The following is a 23,996-nucleotide window of genomic DNA, read 5'->3' on the forward strand; positions in this document are numbered from 1 at the left end:
ATTTTAGAGGAAGGAGGGGGTGGGTTTTTTTAATAATAGCTAAAGAGAGAGTATTTTTTTTTACAAAAATCTACCTCAGAAAGGTGCTCAGCTGAGGAGGCAGAGGTTGCATGTTCTCAGTGCAGGTGTGGCTGCTGGCTTTCCTCATCATAAGGACATCCCTGAACAAATAGTTTGTTTTAAAATGTAGGTATGCTGTCTAAATGTGCGGGAGAAGGAGGCAGCATCCTGGTCTGGTTGTTCCCCTGCGCTTTTCTTTGTTCATCTCAGTTCTGGGCACTCTTAGACTAAGTGACTCTTTCAGTGTCAGCTTTGCAGAGTGGCTTGGGAGGGACTGTGGCATGGAACAGTGAATTTGTCAGAAAAAGTGCACAACTGTCCCAAATGCTAGCAGATTGTGTAATAAATAGAAGGAGAGAGGGAGCTCTTGCCCAGTCTATGCTAAGCTTCTAGGTAAAGAGATGATGTTCTGTAGATTGGGCAAACAATGTAAAGAAACAGTGTTAACGGTATCAACAAAAGCAACTTGGAAGCTGTTACCCATTTGTGCAAGTTGGCAGCTTGTTGGAGCTATCTAGCTACTAATACATGTTATAAAATATATATGTTTGGTTAAAAGAGTTTCCATTTCTCCCTGGTGGGGACTGCATCATGTTTTAATTTCTGCAGTTGTTTTCCCAAGGCAAGGATGTTAGCTATTGATGCTTTATTGGTTCTTTGACATTTTTTCCACTATTGCCTTCATTATCATCTAACTGCTAACAGTCATGAGAGGATGAATTGCTGACATGAAATCTGGATGATTTTCAGTGAGTCCTTTTTCTTCTGGACAGTATCTCTTACATTGTGTTACATCTCTTACATGTTGCTGGGTGTATTGTGTTTAAGAAAAGAACTTGTCCTAAAACTTGGTTACCAGTTTGCTCTTAAAAGAGCACTTTTGAGAGCATGATACGCTTTTATTCAAGTTTATAAAAGACGTGGATGTTTTCCTGCTCTTGAATATTACACTTCTCAATGGGGAAATTACCTGAATGTATCAGCCACATGATTTCATAGGAATCTATGTCTAAGTATGTTTTTCCCATTGTTACATGATCACCTCTACTTTGAGTGTCCACCATTACAAGAGAATTGCCACTGCAAGGAGCTGTCTAGCTCAGCTGTCTAAAAGTCCACATTTCATTTAATTTCATTTATCTTTTATAAATGATAAGCAGATAAAATCCTTTATCTGTTTCAGCTGCTTTTGAAAATACTTTCTGATTTTTTCTTTTAATGACTTCATTTGGCTACAAAGGATCTAACTTTAATTTCATTTTTTAGCATGTTGAAGCAAGTCATATGAGAAACAAGTCATTCTTGCCTTCCACACAGATAAACCTTTGAAAAGCTTATTTTCACCAAAAGAGTTTATTCTAGCTACATTTAATAACTGGATCATATACTTTTTCAATTCAAAATCATAGTAACAGCAGGAGTATTTTAGGGTTTTTTTTGGACGAGGTCTGTGTTCTTGTTTTAATTATAAAATTTAGAAACTTAGCATCTTCACCTCTAAAAAATCCCCAAAAACTTCTAAAGTCTAAGGACCGAGATGCTTTGACAAACTGGATCTTTGCATTTGAGCCAAACACTGGGATGCAAAAGCACTGGGCTCTGGGTAAGGAGCTTCAGCCTGGCCTCTGTTTCTGGAAGTGGTAAATGAGCTTGCCTTAGGTCTGGCAATGGGGAAGGTTTTTATTCTGACTTGGAAATAGCTGTTTGATAATTGTGCAGGCTGCTCTGAAGAGTGCAGAGGCATTTCCAGATTTGCCTTTGTTTAGAGACAGGCACATTGAGCAGGCCTCTCCTTTACTGGCTGTGTTAGGGCTGTTTCCGAACAAAGCCTGGGTGATTTTGCTGTATTAGTTTCAGGATGCTGTATTATCATGGTCCCCTGGATGAAACATAAATTTCAAGTAATTTCTGTTAAGATGCTCTGGTATAGAATGTAATCACCAGCATATACTGATAGAAGAAGTCTGTAAGGGTTTCTGTAAGTGTATGTAGGTTACTTCGAAAATACAGTCAGTCAGATATGGCAATTTAATGAGAGGGGCCAGAAGACTGCAGAATGTAGTCTGTGCTGCAAGGGTGAGTGATAAGTTGGAAAAATATTTGTCCAGTCTTGAAGAATGATTCCTCATATCTTTAAATAATATGTGTGCATTTTTTTTTTTCCCATTTTGAAGGGATATGAAGTGGGGTCTGAAAATGTAGCACATTCTGCAGCTATTTAATTTGTGTTTCTTTGTTTTATAATGAATATCATATTTGCATCTGTACAAGGAGAAGCCTTGAAAAAAATTAACAAAAATGAACTCACGGGGTTATGTGTGTGTGTGTTTGTAACTTTTGCAGCTGCAGATAAAGCTTAAGGATTGTGTAGTGTTGTTGCATTTGATTTCCTATGAGTTGATTCCGAATGCTGCTTCATCTGATAATCACACTGATTTCTCTTTCCTTAAATTTAACCAGCAGGCACAGTGTCTGTCTGTTTAAAAGGTCCAATAAATGGTAAAGTGTGTTGTTCTGTTTGATGGGATTATGTTAAATATTCTTGAATAGAACTCTTGTTCCATGAAGATGATCTGTTTGAATTGAAGCATTTAATAGAAATAGAATTTTTGTGTTGGTACAATGAAACATTACAGCTGTTGGTGTAAAAAGCCTTACAAAAAATATGTTCTCTACTGTTTGAAGTAACTTTCAGTATTTAGATATGTCTGTATTATTAACAATAATATCTTCATGCAGGCATCCTTTACATTTATATACACCTAAGAAAAAAACTGTGTTGAAAATTGGAAATAAAATGCCATCAAAACTATCTAACAGCTGTAGCTGGTTCCCCAAGCTTTGATACTGAAATTGTAGTTTTATGTTATGAAAAAGAACACTTTGTAATTTATTTCATGTATTCATTAAATAATTCTCCTTTTGATTCCAAAAGTTATCTAATTCTAGACAGTATTGCAACTTAAATCACAATAAGTCTTTGTTACTAAATGGTAAGATGCTTAATGAAACCCAGTATCTGATTTTTTTTTTTTATGAATGAGGAAGGTAATGCACCCTGTAAATGACGTGTAACAGTTTGTTGATCACTTTAGCAATTAACTGCAGCTGAAAAAAGTCTGCTTACTCAGCTGGTCTTACTCTCATTCTCTGAGGAAATTCTGGATTTTAATGAAGACGGTCCAGTGAGTAAACAAATTTCTAGGCAGTTGCAAAAATGAAAATAAAATACAATTTACTCATTTAATATCAGGCTTTCTCTTTAAATAGTACTGATTGTGTAAGTTTACTTTTTGAACATACTTTTTATTGAATCCAGTTCAATACCAGATGGAAATGATGCGAAGCCTACGCCACGTAAACATTGATCATCTTCACGTTGGCTGGTACCAGTCCACATACTATGGCTCTTTTGTCACCCGTGCCCTCCTGGACTCCCAGTTCAGTTACCAGCATGCAATTGAGGAGTCTGTAGTTCTCATTTACGGTTAGTATGAGGTTTCCTTTATTACTCTTTTCCCCTCTTAATATTATTACTACTATTTTTGTATTCTGTCTTTTGCCTGTAAGAGTAGCCTGGCAGGCCTTTTCGAGTAAATACCAACCCTGTGTCTACGGCAGCCTCAGCAGCAGCTAAGTCTAGACAGGGTTTCCTTCTTTCTGTTTATTTTTCTTGCTATCAGAGCCCTGATGTGTACGTTTTGGAATGCTGGAGTAGCTGCTTCATTTTTATTCCTTCATCTCCCCTCCCTCGTGGAAGGGGCTGGTGGAACCCGACCAGATGTCTAACAAACCCCGCTTGCTAGCGTGTCTGGCTCTGTACGTGACTGACCAATCATCACACGAATTGCCAAGTTTTTTTAATACCTCTGACAGAAGCATACAAAACCTGGACTGTTTCTTAGCACAAAGATTTTTTTCTTTTCTGCCTATTTAATGGTGTTTCCTCAAGCTCTCCAGACCAGATGTTCTGTGCTGTATCAGAACCGTAGGCAATTTAACAGCTTTATAGCCTCCCCCTCCCCAAACACTCACAGTTTGCCATATCTGGCAGACTTGCATATAGTTTCCAGCTGAGAAGTAAATGTAACGTCCTGAGTATCTGTCAGAAAAAATACTAATGAATACGATCAATCTTATGAGCTGCCCCAAAATTGTTTCAGTATGTTAACAATTGGATTACAGTAAAGAACAAGTTGTTAAAGTATACTTATATTGGCTGGAAACATTGCATCATCAGACCTTGATGAATTTTCCACTTGTTTCAGTCTATTTTGGTTTTCATTTTATCACCGATTGCTAAAAGTTTTACTGTGTTAAGTTTCAGACAACATGAATGTTAACACAGCTTTTATTCTTAAGTTGGCATGCTTCAGCTGTTATCATGCTGCAAGTGTTAAGCTTCTTTGTCCAAGGAATGTAACAGTTTGTTTAGAAAATTTCCCCCTAAATTCAGCAGAGTATGTCAAGGCAAAACTAATCTTTGTATACACGAGTAACATTGTCATGCAGAAAGCAGCATGGCAGCTTGATCTGAATTAGCTTATTGCTACTTTAAAATTACTCTTTTTTTTCATATAAAATATTTTGTAATGAAGATTTTCATTTTCTGCAGAATGACTGGAAGGAAGAATCTTTTTTTAAATGAGGTCACTCTTATAGAAGTTCTGTGGATAATTACAAGAAAAGGAAATGTGAATTGGACTTCTAATAGGGAAATAAATTAGTAGAATGGATCAAGATTCCCCCCCAAGTTCTCCAAGTTAAGTTTCCTAATTGGCATCACTGTATATTATTGATTGTATTTTACACAGCAGTGCAATAGGACTGCCTCTGCTATAGTGTCTTTTCTCTGTTAGTTTTCTTGATATTTTTTTCGTTAAGACTACTTAGTTTTCCTCCTGTTTATGTCATTCAGATATTTAAAAAGAAAAAGGCAGTCTGGGTTTGGTAATAATAGGCTTCCTTCCATTTTTAATAATAGATCCCATTAAGACTGCCCAAGGGTCTTTGTCACTGAAGGCATATAGGCTGACTCCCAAACTGATGGAAGTTTGCAAAGAAAAAGACTTCTCTCCAGAAGCGTAAGTAACTTCAAAGAATGTTTTTTCATAGGGTTTGGTGAATTTTTGGGATGTAGAACAGTATCTAGGGTTATGAAATGCTGTATTTTAAAATCTCATGTAACTGTGTTTGCTGGGGAAGATGGACCTGTATGAGCAGTGATAGTTGTGCAGTGGCACAGTGGGCTGAGAAGGTGTGAAAGGCTGTCTGGGCATTTCCATGAGTGGGGGATTCTGAACTGGGTTTGGGGCTAATCAGTGGATGTGCCGGAAGGACCATGGGAACATGGGAAGCTGCACATGGGAACAGAGCCTAAACCAGAAAAAAATAAAAAAAGAGGTAGGGAAATAGCCGATTTGTCTTCAAGCTCTTTTTTTCCCCTCTAGAATTAAGATAGAACAGGTATTCTGGAATAGCTGTCCCAGTGTATTTATTCCAAATTAACTCCTCCGTGTGGACACCATCTTCTGGAGTAAAGTAGGATAATTATTCTGTTTCAAAAGATTAGCTCCTTGTTACAGATACAGGCCTTTGCATCCTTTGCCTCCAACTGCTTGGTGTTCAGTAGCAAAAGCACAAACACTTGTTAAAATCACTTCGTTGAGGAAAAATGTATTCATTTCATTGCTTGGTGCCTAAAACTCTAATGATGAACAAACAAATCCATGTTTCAGTCCAGAAACAGCAGAGGCAAAAAGCAAAAGTTTTTGTTCCAAAATCCAGTATGAATATAAAGAAGTTAAGGCTCTATTTCCTTAGAAACTTCTAAATCATTCTTTTATATCCAGATTTTATGAAAGGTATTACTGTCTAATTTATTTACTTTATTATAAAGCAATAGCAATAGTTTTTATGTGTATATGGTAAAAAAATACACACTGAAAATTTATGTTTTAATATTCACTACAGAATTTAATTATTCTAAACCATACAATATTTTGTGAATCTAATTTTTTGGTCAGTAAAATTTTTAATTATTCAGCTATTAGGAAAATTGTTTGTCGTTGTAGTAGTTAGAATATTTTAAGGTTTTTTAGCATCACGTGGTAGCTAACCGTTCAGTTCTGTGTAAGAAACGCTGATGGCAGGAAAATCAATAAAGTATTTTGGAAGGGGCAGAGTTAATCCTGTCAATGCAGTCTCCTGCTGGAGGCTTTTTCACATAGATAATCTATTAACAAGCAAGGCAGCTGCTTGTCTTCCAAGAGTTTTTCATAGAGCAGCTTTTCCTAGTCTTTGTAAACGTGAGGTTTTGCCATGCAAATGCTTTATTAACAAAACTTGACTCTTGTTTAATTGTGGAACTATGAAAATCAAGAATTTTTACAAAATTGTTGTTTGTTGGAGCAACAATTCAACAAAGAGAATAAGAGAGTTACTGTTTATATTAGTAAATATTCTGTAACTTTTTTCACAGCTTGAAAAAAGCAAATATTGCATATGAAAACATGTTTGAAGAAGTGCCTATAGTAATTAAGAATTCATACCTGATCAATGTGATGTTGTGGGAACTGGAAAAGAAATCTGCAGTAGCCGATAGACATGAGTTGCTCAGTCTGGCTAGCAGGTAAGTACTTGTTACAATAATGGATGTACTTTTATTCGCTTTCCCAAACCACAGTTTAACACCTTGGGTGAAATCCCAGTCTCATTACAGTCCATGGAAGTTTTGCCTTGACTTTTAATGGGGTTAGCACTTTACCCTTCATGTTGTTTTGCTGAAGGAAAAACTGCATGGTAAAACTGTAGCATTAGATTCAAGGACTAAATTTGGTCTGTAATCCTCGTATGCTTGCACTGCTTGAAATGTATAAATTTTTCAGAGGACTGTGTTTCTTCAGGAAAATGTGGACACTCAGAAATTCAGGCAAATAAATGTATAAAAAAATAGTTTTGTTAAATATTCCTTAAGTAATTACATGAATTATTTTAATAAAAAAGAAATTGCATTTCTTTTACTTTGGTAGCAGGATGAATTTGAAACTAAAACAATAAAGGCTCAGAGAAACTGGCAGAAATGCCACTGATTTTCATGACAGCCAGCATTCATGATGTCAGAAATCGTTTTAAGAGTTTCTAAAATTATCTTCTCATAACTTTGTCTAATAATAACTTTTTATCCTTGTAGGCTTTAAATTACACTTTTGATTGCAATGTAGGCATGACTTCTAGCAGTATGATAAAAAAATTGGTGGTATCTTAAGCAACACAATACAGTTGGATTATTATTGGTCTGACCAAAACACTGAGATACACAAAATAATGCAGAATCTTGTTGCATATAGAAGCTCGGTTGTATTCGTTAACAAGTTTTTGGGGCAAAACGTTTTACTTTGTCATCAAGGTATTGTCTGCCAAGATTCTGATGCTAGTAGCCTTTTTCTTTTTTCTCCTGCTCCCCCTCCCTCCCCCCATCATGTAAGGCTGAAGTTGATAGATCGGTATTTCTAGTGGTCCCTATGTTGCCTAAGTTAGCAGAAATTTTCCACTTTCTCTGTTTGAGGTTGTGTGGATGTTCTGAGGGATCTGATAGCTTTTAGAGAAAATGATCAAGGGAGAACAGGTATAGGCTTGAACTCTGATGGAGTATTTACAAATGCCACAAATTATGCTTAGTCAATAATTCTGTCCAATAAAGTTGCACATTGGAATTAATGAAGTGAAGAATTCTTGCCAAGATAACTCAGTCTGCTTAACTCTGCAGGTGTTCTGTAGGTCATTTTCTTTCCATGGTCAAAGATCACAAAGTTTTTCCTATTTGAGGAGGGATCGAGCACTGGATGTAGGAGATTACAATGATTTGATTCCTTGTGAGTTTTGTCACTTTATGGTGAAAAGGAGGACCATGTTGAGGATACAGAAGGTTTCCACGTGACTTGACAGCATTGCCTTCGGTTGTTTCTTTGGGTTTCCTCCTGTATAAAGGGCTGGGACTACCTGGCACCCTGGATCTAGTAAGGGCTGCTGCTAGTGACACAGTGCACTTCTGGAAATGGAAAGTAATTTGAACAGATCACAAATCGCAGCTTTATGTCTTATGCAGTAACTGTGCTGTACCACTGTCCTGACTCAAGATAAACAATAAGAACTGTACAAATTACTTTAATGTGTGTTAAATGTCTGGTGCAAGACAGGCTTTCGTGTTGGTCTTCATATCAGAAAGGGAGTGAGAGGTGAACGTGAGAAGTACTAGCCCAAAACTAAAACCAGATTTTCCTGGGAGATTTTTCAAGCTCACCTGGTCTCTTTGAGAAGCTTGAGATGCTTAGTTTGGTTTGAAGGAGAGAAACTTTTGGAAATTACTCCAGTGGGTTGTTGGGAAGTTTTTGTATGTGTCCTTTTTTTTAATATTTGATAGCTGCTTTTACTTACCAGGCAGGTTACATTCATTAGTATCTTATATTGGTATAACTGGCAAAGCAGGTGGCAAATTAAAGCATTTCAGTGCTTGTTTATTCAAGGTTCGGTGACTTGTACTGCCTGCTGAAATACTTCGCTAGTTTTTACTTGAATTCAGCTATGAAGGATACTCTGTCAAAGCATATATTACCTGAAGTAGGGAGTTTAAACCTCCACTATTACGGAGTTTTATTTTCAGGTTTCCTTACTTTTCTCTTTCAGCAGTTTAGGCTGAAACATTTCAGATGACTTAAATTTGGTGCATATCTTCCTCACTTAACTTTGTTGTTGTTGACAGTAACTTCAAAGCTACTTTTTGGGTTTGACCTTATTTTTTGGTTTTTCTCTTAGTTTTGTTTGATTGTGTGGGGGTTTGTTACTTGGTTGGTTGGTTGGTTTGGTTTGGTTTTTTGGTTGATTCTCTTTTTTTTTTGTTATGTTTTTTCCTTTGTTTTTGTTTCAGGTTGGTTGTTACTGTTTTATTTCTTTGGAGTCTCGGATTTGTTGGGCTTTGGGGAGGCTTTTTTTGCTCCTTGGGAGCATCCCTGAACTTATATACTCTCTGAAGCAATGATTTTGACAATAAAATTATTTACTCATAGTTCTTCTTTTCTGGAGAGTTAGCTTCATCAAGATTTTCACCAGTTTAGCCACCCACCTTGTCTGAGTGTAAAGCTCTACCTATTTGAGGTATTTTGCTTGTACCTTAGTATCTCTCTCCATTTGAAGTATATTTGTGATAATTGTATATAGTAATTTACTTTTTTGGACATGAAGTTGTGTTTCTCTTGTGAAATGTGGATTGACTCAAGTACTCTAGGCAAAGAAGTTGAAGGCAGACTAACACAAGGCTAGCAAGTAATAGCAAGTAAAGGCCTTTTACTCAAACAGTTATCCTGCTACCCTTAAGGACCAAAATGTCTTGAAGACCTTGGAGTACTGCCAGTCTTTTGATAGAGACTCAAGAATTAAAATCCTGTCAGATAATGTTCCAGATCTTCAGAGAAATAATTACAACCAACTTTCTCGTTCTCATCCATCTCTTCCTTATTCTATTGATGATCTAGTTTAAATTAAAAAAAGCTTTTTTGTGGTCTAGCTTCATAATAGGGTTGTTCTATAATATCTCAATTTGTCTCAAGCAATTTTTCTAATAGTGTGCGTCAGTAGAAGCAAACATGTGCTGAACATTTACTGCACTAACATCTACTTGGCAGTTATATTTTTCAAACATCAGATGCAGTATTTTTGCAGAAGTAACATAAGAAGGGTTGCTTTGGCTTTTAAATATAATATTAACCTTTATACATTGCACTGCTTATTCAAAACTCTCGATGTGCTTAATGGATTATTAAGATAATTATGAAAGTCTCTAATTTGCAGATGGGCGGACCTGACACAGAGAGTAAATGCATTGCCCAAAGGCACACATCAAAGTCAGAACAGAAAACGGAATGGAACTCAAGACTCTTGACTTACATATCTCATTCAAACAAAATCCTCTTAAACAGCACAGGTTGAACTCAGCTGAAATGCTGAGATGTAAACAAGTTCTGCTAAGTGGTGGGAACATACCTTACAAGTTTTTAATCAAAAAGATGTGTTTTGCCCAGCAGTACTTCTCTAATCCACCCAAAGCTGTTCCCACCAGGAGGAAAATTTTGTACAGGATGGTACCTCTCCCAAAACAGTGGCTGAGAGGGGCCTTCACGGAGCTAATGGAAAATGGAAAAAATGAGCAGCAGATACGGCATTTTCTAATGCTTCCTCATGCTGTTCCTTGTTCTCATCCTCCTTAGCCATGGTACAAGCAAAATAAAATTGAATAAGTAAGGGGGTCCAATTATGGCAATTGTAGGCAAGTTTAGGGGGCTGGTTTTTTTGCACATCTCCAGCTTCAGAAGTGTTATAGCCCAAGCTTTGGTGCCTGGCTGCAGCACTGTGACTTGGGCCTCAGAGGAGCAGAGATGCGGCCTCCCGGGCTAGTGCGGGCCCACGGGCTGTGCCTAGAGACAGGCACAACCAGCGAGCAGGACACAGGCACCCGGGAGCCACGGGAATTGCTGCTTCTCTTTGAACCTTGGGTGTCTGACTTGAAGCTCCATTTTGGGTGTTTCAGAACTTCAGCAAGTGTGCCTGGAGTCCTATTCTGATTAAAGATGCTGAAGTAATATGGGCTTCATGTGTAGTTCCCCATTATGAGTGCTACAGAAGCAGAGCCAGTTTGGGGTTCCAGTCCCAGCTGCTTGCCTTGTTTCTCCCCATTATCCCATTTCGTCTCTACATCCCTCCCACCCTCAAAGATTTTTATTGCTTCATCTGTTTCAGAATATGGCTGTACAAATAGCTTCTGTGGAATAGTCTGATGGAAAAAGTCAGACTCCCACTCCTCCCAACCTTTCCCTCTGCATCCCTAAAAAAAAAAAAAAAGATAGAAACCCCAACAGGGGGTGTTTTTACATTTACAGTAGACTGTTTCACTGAAAGAGTTTGAAGTGTGCCCACGCAAACAGCTGAATCTTTACAGCTCAGAATGCTGTAATCTTTGGGCAAAGAAGGAGAGGCAGGGAGATGGTGATGCTGTAACCTCTTAAACTGCCTTTCCTGGCAGCAGTGGACTGGACCTTTACTCTCCTTAAAATATATCTGCAAAGGGAGCCTCTGGTATGAGCACTCCCTTGGGAAGAGGAAGGCTTGCATTCAGGTCTCTTAGCCAGATCTCTGTCATAAGAGGATGCCCTTGTGCAGTGAGTGATCTGTGAGTTCAGTTAATGTATAGTTGCTGCTTTCTCCTTCTGTGGATGCTGGACTGCATCACTGCCAAATTCAGGGCTCACCAGCAGGAAGAACAAGACAGGGAAGACCGTCAGTGTTATCTGTAGATTAGGCTACTCTGCTCACAGGTTTCTACTTCTCACCCTCAGAATTAATTGACCCTTGTATTTGATAATTGTTAAACAAGGATTCAGAAGTAAACCATGTGCCAAGGACCTGATCTTATATCTGCCCTTGAGGGTAAACAATTATACCCCATCACATTTCTGCTATTACAGCAAAAATGCATAGCTCAAGAAACTGCTTTCCAGTTTCTGATGTGTTTTATGATGTAAAGAGGCTTTGACAGTTTCCCTTTGGCCGTTTGTATGTGTTTGTCATTTTGGGACATTTTTGATTATGCTATCTAAGCTACACAAGTAAGTCTCAAATGATAAATTTCTAGTTCTATGGGTCATTCCTTACAGGTCCATGAATTCTGGTAGCAGTTGTGGTGAAAGAGTGCTCTCACATTAGATTATTCTTCATTAGATGTATAAGAATCCACATGGCAGGTATTTCTTCTGATTTTAATCCCCCCCACCCCCCTTTTATTATCTGTATTTCTTCACAAAAAAGAATACAGTCCCCATGTGAGAGAGGGGACTTTGTGATGCTTAGTATGAAAGCTGATAGTTTTCTGCCACAAAGATTCACTGTACCAGAGGAGTGGTGGTCTCCTGGTGCTATCTTAAGGTGGAGCTATCTTCTAGTTCAATTCAAGAGTGCTCTCAGATCATCACCACTGTGTGATCTCAGACCTGATTTGTTTCAGATGAAACTAAACTGAAAAGAGGCTTTGGGAGAATAATTACTGGGCCTCAGCCACTTTCAGATCACTGGACCATGTCAGAAGTAGTGATAAGAACCCCCCCAAACACATGTAGCATGGCCAATGGTTTCTCAGCACCAGCTGTTTTGCTTTATAGATCTGTTCCTGTTGGTCTGCACTACTTGCTAATTTGAATGTAAACTCAATTTAATTGACTCTTCTGCTGAATCTGCTGACTGAAATGCAGCCATTGAAATTGCAGTTTCTTTATTACTGATCCCCCCAGAACAACTACAAATGCAAGTGCTGAGCTCCACATTGTCTACACTTGACAGTCACAGATCCCTGTAAGGAAGTGAGTCTAGATAAGGATGCAAGCGGCACTTACTGGCATTACTTTTAAAAAAATATATATCCACTTTTAAACTTTTGTTTGTTTGTTTGTTATATTGATGCATAGGGGGCACTTAGGTACCTGACAGTGTGATCTTTGAGATCTGCTGTAGGGAATGCACAATGTATGGAGGCGTCTAAAGCACCCTTTGGGCAAATTAAGTGTATGATGAGTGTTACGGGCTGGAGCAATGTGGTCAAACTTTCTAAGTATTGGCAGAATAAACTTCAGCGGGATAAAACTTGCTTGGAGATCGTACATAGACATTTTTACAAACCGCTTCCTATTTGTCTTTCTGTTTTTTTAAGAGATGGAGCAAAAAAGGGGATCAGCCACATGAGAACTGAGCAAAAAGCTGGTCCTGTATTGGCAGCATACTTATCACTTCATGTCTCAGTTCACATCTGTTTAAGTTATCTGTTTTTTGTTGCCCTGGCAATGAGAGCAAACACTGTTACTGCAACTTCTGACAATAACTCTCTGTTTCTGTACTCTGTTGTACTAAGCTGGTCCCAAAGAGATTCATATAAAATTATTCTTTGTAACCAGCTATATTTCACATGGACACTATCTGTAAAATAATTATGTATTTGTTGTGCACATACCTTACAAGGCTATTAATGTGTACCTACACATGCAATTTTGATAATATCCAGTTGTAACACTAACTCCATACAATATAAACTCTGTAAAAGACTGAAAGCATGCACAGCCTGGCCATGGCAATATTCCACAGTTCTAAATATCATGTGCTTGAAACATTCAACCAAAAAAAAATCCCAAGAAGTTTAAAAATAATTATTATAGTGGCGCCTTTCTTGCTGCTGTGGAGTTGAAATCCTCACCATCTGCCTCTGTACGCAAGTGAGATTTAACACTCTAGCTTGTAAATAAATTGTGGTCTGAAGTTCCTGGTGCAAACCTTTGTTCAGTGAGCAGCTCAGTGAGTGAAACAGCTGTCCTTGCACTAGGAGATAAGAGTGTCTCCAGTTCTGTTGTATTCCTAAGTGCATGACCAGCTTCTGTCTCCAGCTATGAATTCTATGGATTTGGGGAATAATTGACACTTAGAGAGGGATGTGCATAGTATTATGTGTGTGGTTCTCTTTTGACTTTATGCCCATGTCTTCCAGTTAAAGTTTCTCCAGTCCCCATAGGCTGTGGGATGATAGAAAAGCATTGTGAAAGAAGAGAGAATCTCAGATAACATGGTGAAACAGGGATTGAAGGATGTAATTCTGACATTGAAGTACACCAAACTTTTAATTGGAAAGAAATTCTCATGAATATTAGTGGATTTCAGTTGAGGAAGAGAAAGGTGGAATTTAGCTTTTTAATTGCCGGTCTTCAGCCAAGAAGGACAGCAGAGCCAACAAATCAGCTTCTGATCAAAGGGATCAATAGAGAGCAGAAAGTGTCCTTCTTTCACTGCTCTGCCCTGTAATCACAATTTAGGAGGATGTCTCCATGGGCACCAACCTAAAAGCTTCCAAAACTTTGACTTGGTATACCTTAAGTTGAACATTTCCTGTAAAATACTGAGTCCATTGCTAAAAATGGTAACAATAAAAGTTGTTTAACAGACTGCATTTGTCTGGCCAAGGCAGTAGATCGCATAACTGAACTGGACGCGCCCAGCCTGCTGCTTCCATATTGCCTATGGTATGGAATGTGGAGCTGGCTGGACACGACACAGCACTCCGTCTTGACAGCTAGGATCAAACCATGTCTGCTGAACTTCCAGGCGTGGTTTGATAGACTAGTTAATGAGATGGAATTCTGAAGAATATTTAACTATTCTTATTCACAATAATATTTATCAGAGGGCTAATTAAAAATTTGTGACAAACCAAATTCAGGTAGTGGATTTTGAAAAGTACTTTGAAGCCAAACACTTTGAGCACATCTCCTGGAACGCTGCTTGGGTTGCATGTCACAAAAGTGTCAGACTTTTTCTTTTAGATATATGACCTGCATCTCTAATAACTGTAAATTCATGCAAGGCATTGTTTTTTCATTACTGGCAGGTTTCTGGAAAGACCAAAACACTTTAACTTGGTATTTGCAGTGAGAAAAAGATGCTAAAGGAGGGGGTGCCATATAAAGTATCAAATAAAATAAAATTATAAATAAATAAATTATCAAATAAATATGTGAACAAACATAATCAGGAATGTAAAAATTTGCAAATGGTTCCATTAGTGCAGAAATACTGGTCAAGAGACAGAATGATTTTTTAATTTTAAGTTATATTTTTAGTAGTAAATTTAATCTTTCATGAATGTTTCTCCTATTTCAGTAATCACCTTGGAAAGAGTCTGCAGCTGCTGATGGACAGAGTGGATGAGATGAGCCAAGACATTGTTAAATACAATACCTACCTGAGGAACGTAAGCAAGCAGCAGCAGCAGAAGCATCAGGTTAGTGATATGGAGAAACCTAAACGAGAGCATTTTTTTTCCCACAAAATACAGTTTGGGTTGCGTTATCCAAGACAGAGGAACTGAGATCTAAGCAAGATCTTGCAAAATACACCTATTAAGTGGTGTGGTGAGTTGACCCTGGGGGTGCCAAATGCCCCAGAAAGCCAGTTTATCACTCCTCTCTTTAGCTGGACATGGGAGGAAAAATGCCGAAGTCTCATGGGTTGATCTAAGGGCAGGGAGAGATCACTCCCCAGTTACCATCTTGGGCAAAACAGGCTTGACTTAGGGCAATTAGTTTTCATTTATTACCAATCAAATCAGAGTAGGGTGATGAGAAATGAAATCTTAAAACACCTTCCCCTTCACTCACCCCTACTTTTTGGGTTCAGCTTCAGTCCCAATGTTCTCTCCTTCTTCCCCTCAGTAGTGCAGGGGGACAGGGAATAGGGGCTGTGGTCAGTTCATCATACATCTCTGCTGCTCCTTCCTCCTTGGGGATAGGAGGATCCCCCTCACATTCCTCCTCTGCTGCAGGGGCACGGCTGCATCACCGTGTTCTGCACCACAGGCTGCAGGAAATCTCCTTCCTCACTGACCTTGATGCATGCAGGGCTGTTTCCCTCATCTACTCTCATTCCTCTCTTGGCAGGCATTTTTTCCCCTTTTTTCCCCCATCTGAAATGTTTTATCCCAGAGGTGCTGTCACTGTTGCTGTTGGGCTTGGCCAGTGGTGGGTTGGTCTCAGAGCCAGCTGCTGTTGGCCATATTGGACATGGGGGCAGCTTCTGGCAGCTTTTCAGAGAATCCACCCCTATAGCCCCCCTGCTACTAAAATCTTGCCACTATGAGAAGATTTATAAAATCGGTTAGTCAGTGGGCAATTACCAAATGAATTCACTTCTAGTGGCATGTGGTATGGATTTAGATTTCTTTGCTATTTTACATGTTTATTAGTGATTTATGATAAACCAAAATAATTTTTAAATATACCCATGGACACAGGAATAAAGGATTCAGTAAATGAAAGAGGTGAAATGACAAGTTTTACTCCAAACCAAACTGTGTCTTAGTACCATCACATGTAGTCATGCATCTAGAAATAAAGAAACATAGTCCAGTGGACTGTGAAGAAGTTGGACTGTTCTCTGATTGCAAAGGACATTTTAGTCATGTTTAGTATCAATAAATAGTAATGCTGATTGGGTGATGCTGACTTTCAATTCCTGGTGTCAAAGGGCCTCTTTAAAATCCAAAGCATTAGAGAATTAAAGTCCATTGATTAGAGAATCTTGAGTATGAAGAGCAGCACTAGGTGACCCTGCTGGAACAGAAGGGTGGCCTCCAGAGGTCCCTTCCTCTGGAGCTGTAACTATCGTGGTATTTAGAGACAGGATTACTTTCTTTGCTCTTGCTGTACAGACAAAGCAATGCTCTGTCTGACTGTAGGAGGATGATGGTAAATTGGAAAAAAGCACTATGAGAATTATTTGAAAGCCTGGAGAGATTTTGGTGAACAGAATTCACATGTGATAGGTTAACAAATTACTTGCTTACTCAAAGGATACCTGCATGAGGAATAAATCTGAACTCTTTTATCTAGCAGACAGAGATATGACAAGATTCAAAACTGGCCAACTGAAAATGGGCCAGATCACTTTTAAGATAAAATCTTGCAGGTATTGCCACACAAAGTGATTATTAAAAAGAGCACCTGTTGTTCATGTAAAAGACTTCATCACTGAATGTTTTAAAATCAAAATTGCTTTTTTTCATGTAAGGAAGTGTAGCTTGGACAGGGAATATTTTAGGGAAGTAGCACATGATCAGAGGTCTGTCCTGGCTGCAGAATTCCCAAGGACATAGAAGCTTCTTGTGTGTTATCTTCAGATTTTTTTCTTTATTGCCTAATTTGAATGGAAAGATGGCATCTACCTCAAAGGTTTTTGTTAGCAACAAAGGGATCTATTTATTTTGAAAGGCAGAGCATAGTAGGTTCCATGGTGTCTCACTTAATTTCTTTACTAACTATAGCTGCTTTAGTAGTGGCTCATTGCAGCATACTTAGTGGTCGTAACTTCATTTCTAAAATGGAGCAATTGTGATTAAGAGCAAGCCATTTCAATAAAGAATAATAGGCAGACTGCTGAGAAGTCAATGGGGTAATGCAAAGAAAGAAGAAACTACATGCAGTTCACATACAAATATGGGCATTTCAGATTTTATTTTTAACATTGTCCAAAAACATGTATTTGTCACTACTACTGGAAAAAAATTTACTTCATTTGATTGTGCCACTAAGTAAGAACTGTTTTCAAACTCATTGGATCAGAGATACATTTAAGTGAGTGAGAGAAAACACTCTGTACTTTTTGTCTCCTTATTTTAAAGACTTCTTTGTTGTGTTGAATATGAGGAATTTGAAGACAAACTTTATAACTAAATCCTTACTGCCACATACAGTATGAAAGCTCACATAGTTTTTGAATTTATGAGCTTTGCAAGAACATACGTTTATCTGATAGCTGGAGAAATGTTTGTCTCAATTTTTATAAAGTTTGAGTAATCTCTGTGGCAAAGAGAAGTACGGAAAACAAATGGTTTTTATATATATACATATATATATATAAAAGAAAAACTTTTACAAGCTGCTATTCTAGCATATTAATGGAGAAATGAATCGTTGTGCTTGGTTTCAGCCACTGCTTTGTTCGCAGTTTGGAGTTCATATTTTTTGGTGTATAATACCTTATTTAATCAAGTTCTCTTCCCCTTTCACATTAATATTGTTTTGACCTTTATCTTGCATAAAATAGAGAATTTCTGGTTTGTGCAACTATCTGAGGTGGTGGCTTCTCATACCTACATATTCCAACCTTGCTTTTCTCTATTGTGTGGGGCAATGGAGACCTTTATGAACCATGCTCTATTCTTTCCATCAGATACAGTATTTATCTCAGAAAAATTTTAGAAGCTAACCCCACTACCTCAGTATTAAATGATTCTCCATTATCTCATTTATTTAAGGTGCCAGTGTGTGGGATGGGGAATGCCTTGTTGCCAGTGAATTGAAATAAACTGTGAATTGCATTATATTGTTTGTAGTAACCTGAATTGCATTAAATAATGTAATTTTCAAAACATACTTGCTGGTATGTTGAAAATATCTGAAAAGAATTTTCTTTTTTGCAGCTTTGTAAGTCCTGCTGCATTTTGATGCTGTTGTTTTATTTCCAGTATCAGCAGAGACGTCAGCAAGAAAATATTCAGCGTCAAAGCCGAGGAGAGCCCCCTCTTCCTGAGGAGGACATCAATAAGCTTTTTAAACCACCACAGCCACCTCCAAGAATGGAGTCACTCCTTATTGCAGGTAATGTTTAGCAGTGTTTTATACTTTTAACATAAGAATGTGTGCTTGGGAAAAAGTGCAGTTGTATCCTTTGAAAGCATTTTAAGTTTTCATTACCTTTGCCATTATGGTTTGATATTTTGGCTTGGTAGCATTCCAAATATTATCCTTGATATTTTAAATTTGAGATTTTAGAGGAGAGATGGAGAAATGCTCCACAGGGGAGGCTTTCTGCCTGAATGGGTGTAACTGCTCCCTTCACTCATGCCCCAGCCCCTCCCTCAGCTCCAGAAGTTCGGGAGCTGTACAGACAAGACTCAGGAATAGCTGTTTGGGCTGGAACTTCTGATTCAGTGCAGTTGACGTTTCTAGGTTTGAACTGGTGGTTGCAGCAGCTGAGAAGGTTTTGCATTTAATTTCAAATAGAGTGGGGATCATTTCTTTGTTTTATATGGTCAGAAATTTAGGGAAATTATCCCCATATTCTTGCACTGCCAGGCGAGGGAAAGTATAAATGGGAGCAACACATAGATAGGTAGAGATACCACCACCCAATTTCTTCAGTAAACTGGTGGGCTGCAGGCATTGCCACTGTCAGTGCCTGTCCTCTGCCTCCTAGAAGGGTAAAAATACTTGGGACCTCATAGTGTCAACAGAGAGCAGACAGCCTAGGTGGCCTGCTAAGTAAAATGAGTTTGGAAAATATCATGAGGAAGCAGATTGTTTAACTGTAGCAGGCTTTTTGGATCAGATAGTTATCACTTTGTTTTGTACTGAGAGAAAATTCAAAATCCTGGTAATGTACTGTACATCAAAGAGTACTTTGACGTTAAAAAAAGAAAAGTGGATTTGAATTACCTGAATTTTGAAGTGACCAAAGGATTATTATTTTAATATTTAATAGTTTCACACTGATAATAAGTGCTGTTTTTAGAAGAAATAATGTTCTTGATTTATTACTCCTTACAGAGTCCTTTAGAAAACCCTATTGTTTTTATAGCTTTTAGCAGTTACTGAATCCTAGAAGCATTAAAGTATTTAAATATTCAGCTGTAGAAGAGCTTATAAATGCAACGGAAGAGTGTATGTGTGTAGACGTGTGTTTTATGAAAGTGAAAGCATAGGATGAATCATCCCTTATGAGAGAAGGAATTGAAAACTATTATACTTAAAGGAAAAGACAATTTTCAGCCAAAGCACTTTCTTTGTTTGTTCTTTTACCATAGTCAGGGGAAGAATTGAAAGCATCCACTTCAACTTAGATGAAGTAAAGTTTGTGGATAAAAAATAAAACTTAGCTCTTTGTCTCTGAGGCATTTAAAAACTTTTCAAATAGAGCATTAAATCGAGAGTTTATTGGCCTTCTAAACAGCCTTAATTTTGATTAAACTGGCTTCATGTTTTGCTATTCCTAGCTAACAAGGGAAATAACTGGTAGCTGTAAGAGTATAAAAATGTTTTGATGGGCATGTTTGATTTGTAAAGCACTGACAAATCTTCATACCCTGATGATTCTTGAAACAGCAAATAAAATGAAATGTTAGGTAGAAAAAGACGCTAGCAGAGTCAGAGAGGAATGGCACAATTTTCAATGTGCTGCTGAAAAATATTTCTTACAACTGTTTTAATAGAGAAAGAATATGCATTAGAACAGAACTGAAATTCAGTCTTGAAGAATTTTTAGATCAGCTAAATCGAAGAATTAATGTGATTGAGCTTTCAGTTCAGCATAAAGAATTGCTTTTTCTTTTTATTGTCATATGTATTGTCAGAAATTGTATGTAGTACTGCTGGAAAATTAAAGGCTTTTTTGAGCATACCAGTTTACCTGTTCTCCTGATTTAGTTTCTTCTTCCCAAACATATTTGGGCATCCTGAAAATGTAAAACTCCCAAGTGTGGAGTAGTTCAGCAGAGTTAGTGGCTTCTCTATAAATCCTCGGTGGTTCACACACGTTTGGCTTTTGAAAAATTATGTTCTGAGGTGTCTTTCTTAATTTCAAAACTGACAAGGATTTACTCTTTCCTTTTGACAGGTCAAATTAATACTTACTGCCAGAATATTAAGGAGTTCAATGCACAGAACCTGGGCAAGCTTTTCATGGCTCAGGCTCTCCAGGATTACAACAACTGAAGAAACTTTGCTGTAGCCCTCAAAAAGAAGAGTTATTCACAGCTTTACACTGTTTATGGTCATCTTGAAAATTTATTATATTGGGAAGAAAGTCTTGTAAAACAGAGTCAGCTTGGTTCATGTAGAATTCTCTTATAATAGAAAAATAAAGTTACATTTTAATGATATTTCAGTATTTTCTTACTTACTGGCCCTATTGAACTGGAATTTTCTGTAGTCACTCAGGTTTTATAAATGTTTGGCAGTTATTCATGTTTAGTCATAGCAAATAATACAGGTTTTATTTAACTTTGAATTGGAAATAAAAACAAATATTACAAATGCTCAGTATAACTGACTTAGAGAAGATTTAAGATTTCCCAGTTTTGGTTGAGAAGGTACAACTGCAATGTGCTAGACACTTGGGGCAGTTGCTCATTTTTATTTTAATCTGTTTGGATGGTCTGGTGCAATGGTCCTTCTCTATCACAAATGTTTCTTAGACTTCACATTCAGAACATACAAAACCATTGGGACATGCAGACTGATCCCCACCATATTTTGCTGTGTTCCCATTTCCTCTTGCTGCTACCAGCTGGGTTGAAATCAGAATCTGGAATAAAGAACTGGAATGAAAACCAGTTAATGGTGGGACTTGGAGATCTTAAAGGTCTTTTTCAACCTAAGCAATCCTATGCAATCTAGTGATACTACTGACTTCATGACAGAAAGTCCAGAGGTAGCTGGAGCAGCCAGTGCGGTGTGCAAGAGTAGCGTCCCTCTCTTCAGGAACTTTGTCATGTGGATGGTTATTCCTAAACTTGGTCTACTTATCTTTTTAACAAGAAAGCTAAAGTTTCAGTATGTGGCAACTCACACATGTTGCTGTCGTGATTTAGTCTTTTTTTTTCCTTGAGTTCTTGCATGTCATTGTGTCTTGAATTCCAAGAGCCTAAAGTGGTGGAAGGAGTGACTTGGTCTTCTAAAATAACATCCTCTAAATATGGGCCTAGCATGGAATATTTCAGCCTCTAAGGTGAATATTTTGGAAAGTCTTGAGTGTGTGAAACCTGGGGTTTAGACTAAGTACTTACTCTTTTCCAGTCTAAACTATAATGATTTCAATATTTATGTAGATATGCATGCAAATTTTGTTCAGCCCTCACATAACCTGTCAAATTGGCAGGCTGATCTTTTACTTCAGAAACCTTGGTCACTTTTTGTTGTTAATTTTCATACAGTAAACTCCTGAAATCAAAGATCACTGAAGATTCTCACTGCAGTGCCATATGATTGAGTTTAATTTCCTAGACAAAAAATATTCGAACTGTTAATTTTTCTAGTTTTCTGTAGCACCAAAATAACAGCCAGGGAACAGAACTAGGAGCAGATAATTAGGCTGAGACATTTGAGAGAGAAAAAAAATTATCTTCTGCATAACTGGGAATAGAAGACTGACTCTGTAGCTTCCTGTGTATGGAAGGAAGCAGTTGTAACATTATACATACTAGGAGGTCTGCAAAGTTAGCAAAACAAATACTTGGAACAGGTTAAAAACAACCTGTGTGTTTTGAATTAGTTCTTTAAGATTGAGGATGTAAATGGAGGAAGAAGGCAGTAATATTCTGCACGGATGTGTACAAGCTCAGTGGATTTTATTTAGCCGGATTGAATGTACTCAATGTCAAAGTTCATTAAGAAATAAGGAAGACTTCAGTAGAGATTTTTGGCTTCTAAAGGCATAGACCTCTGTCAGGGAAACAAGATACAAAAGTAGGTGAGATGTAAATAGATTCTGGAGATAATTTAACTGTTCTGTTCTGAATTACACTTTGGTCTTCTGTCATGGTGGAAGTAAACAGAGGAAGCTTCTCTGGGAAGAGAGGTGGAGTGACTTGAAGGTGATGATCAATAAAAGAGAATTGATATCTGTGGAGATTAGAGATTAATAGGCTGTGTCTTCATACTGGATTCAGTGTGGATTTCCCCCAGTATCTCTGTATCTCTAGAATTTGTTCTTTACCTAATGTAAGTGAGCTGGCAGCTCATTCACCATGGGATACGGCCTTTCTGTTTCTGATTATTGTAGTGCTACCTGTTTTTTCTGCTTTGTTGTCTGTGAAAGACTTTTCTGTATACTAGTGAATATGTAGTGACATAGTGTCTTTGAGAAATGCATATAAAGGACTTAGAAGTTCTTTTTGGTCAGCAAGCCACTGGCAGAGGCTTCTGCCCTATGGTCTCTGCCCCATGGTTACCTCTCCATTACGTGTCCACAGATAACACATACACACACACAAGAGACCAAATATGCATGCAAGGAAAAATGTGCCCTGTGGTTACTAGTTACACACCCAGTCTGCATCAAGCTGTCATGTCTCCTGTCAGGCTCCTAACTGTGCAGATTTGTGTTGGAATAACTGGCTTGTAATTGGTTCTTTTTTTGTTTCTGCAGCACTGTAATCCTTGTAAGAAAAAGTGTTACTATGGTATCCATCTCTAATTGGTGTGAATCTTACAGGTTCTCCAAGCTAGATGTGCAAGTCTTCCAGAAGTGACATTTGAATGGGGGAAAAAGGAACAATTATCTTAGTTTTGATGTTGTAGAAGAACAGCACTTCTTCTAGTTGTTTAATACATAGGATCTTCACCAGTATAGCTGGTGAGATTTTCTTGTGAGACTTACTGCCTCTGTTCTGCTGGTACTTGTGAAATGTCTAATTGTACTGATAATTTGAGCCAATGTGGATGTGAAGCGCCATCTCCCTTAACCACAGCACTAGCTCAGGTTCCAGTGCCATGACTGGCACTTAGAGGGGCTGTGCCCCTCTCTTAATGCCCTTGTTATGTGTAGACAAAAAGGCTTTGAAGGATGGGTAGATGCAGCTTGGTATTGCATAAAGGGTCAGAAAGGCTGTGCCCTAGTCGTTTGAGGTAGTCACAGCAGTGGATGGTGCAGGCTCCCACTCTGTCTCAAGGCAAAGTGGAACAGGTTAATCTCAGCATTTCCAACAGTCTGAAATGTGTCTGGTTGGACCAGCACCCCAGTTATCCTCAGGAAAAAGTGCTAAATTTTGAACCATCTGTTGGTTTAACTAAAAAAAGTAAATAATTCTTTAGATATGGTTAACTGCCACAGCTGTTGTCAGACTCTAGTCCTTGACATTAATATTTAAGGAAAATGAAAGTCAGTGGGAGAGCTTTTCTGTAATCCGAATGTACTTGGTGTGAACTTGCTTTGACATCACAGTGATGTGCTGTTTGCATTCTCCGTTTGGTGTTCTCAAAGTTGGACCTCCTAAACTGTAAAGCATTCTGCTGCTGACGGCCCATATGGGGTGCTCCCCCATTTCTACACCAGTTACCACGGTGTGGTTTTTTTCAGCTTCACATGATATTTTCCCAAATACTTTAACATTTAGGAGGCATAATTTCTACTCCCGTGTGTCCTGTCAAAGTCTGGACATGTGTGCAGAGCTGACCATTATGGGTATAAGGAACTGCCATGTAAGGATGTTTGTGCAGATCTAAACACATGCACAGAGGGGCAGAGTAGAGAAGGTCTGAGTGAGGTTGCAGATAGCCTTTTTGGTGCTAGCAAGGATACTC

At 38.1% G+C, this 23,996-nt stretch overlaps 1 protein-coding gene across 1 annotated transcript in view; it reads left to right on the forward strand.

Moving 5' to 3' along the window:
- EIF3H (eukaryotic translation initiation factor 3 subunit H) overlaps nucleotides 1-20,575 on the forward strand; it is a 91,256-nt gene extending 70,681 nt beyond the window's left edge. Inside the window, exons 3-8 of the mRNA XM_040077417.2 lie at nucleotides 3,380-3,547; nucleotides 5,045-5,144; nucleotides 6,542-6,691; nucleotides 14,803-14,923; nucleotides 18,164-18,296; nucleotides 20,311-20,575. Coding sequence (XP_039933351.1) covers nucleotides 3,380-3,547; nucleotides 5,045-5,144; nucleotides 6,542-6,691; nucleotides 14,803-14,923; nucleotides 18,164-18,296; nucleotides 20,311-20,408 — 770 coding nt within the window. The 3' untranslated portion in view covers nucleotides 20,409-20,575. The remainder of the gene's footprint in view (nucleotides 1-3,379; nucleotides 3,548-5,044; nucleotides 5,145-6,541; nucleotides 6,692-14,802; nucleotides 14,924-18,163; nucleotides 18,297-20,310) is intronic.
- The last annotated feature ends 3,421 nt before the right edge of the window (nucleotides 20,576-23,996 follow it).

This window comes from Hirundo rustica, chromosome 1, assembly GCF_015227805.2.
Source record: "Hirundo rustica isolate bHirRus1 chromosome 1, bHirRus1.pri.v3, whole genome shotgun sequence".
Classification (NCBI taxonomy): Eukaryota; Metazoa; Chordata; class Aves; order Passeriformes; family Hirundinidae; genus Hirundo; species Hirundo rustica.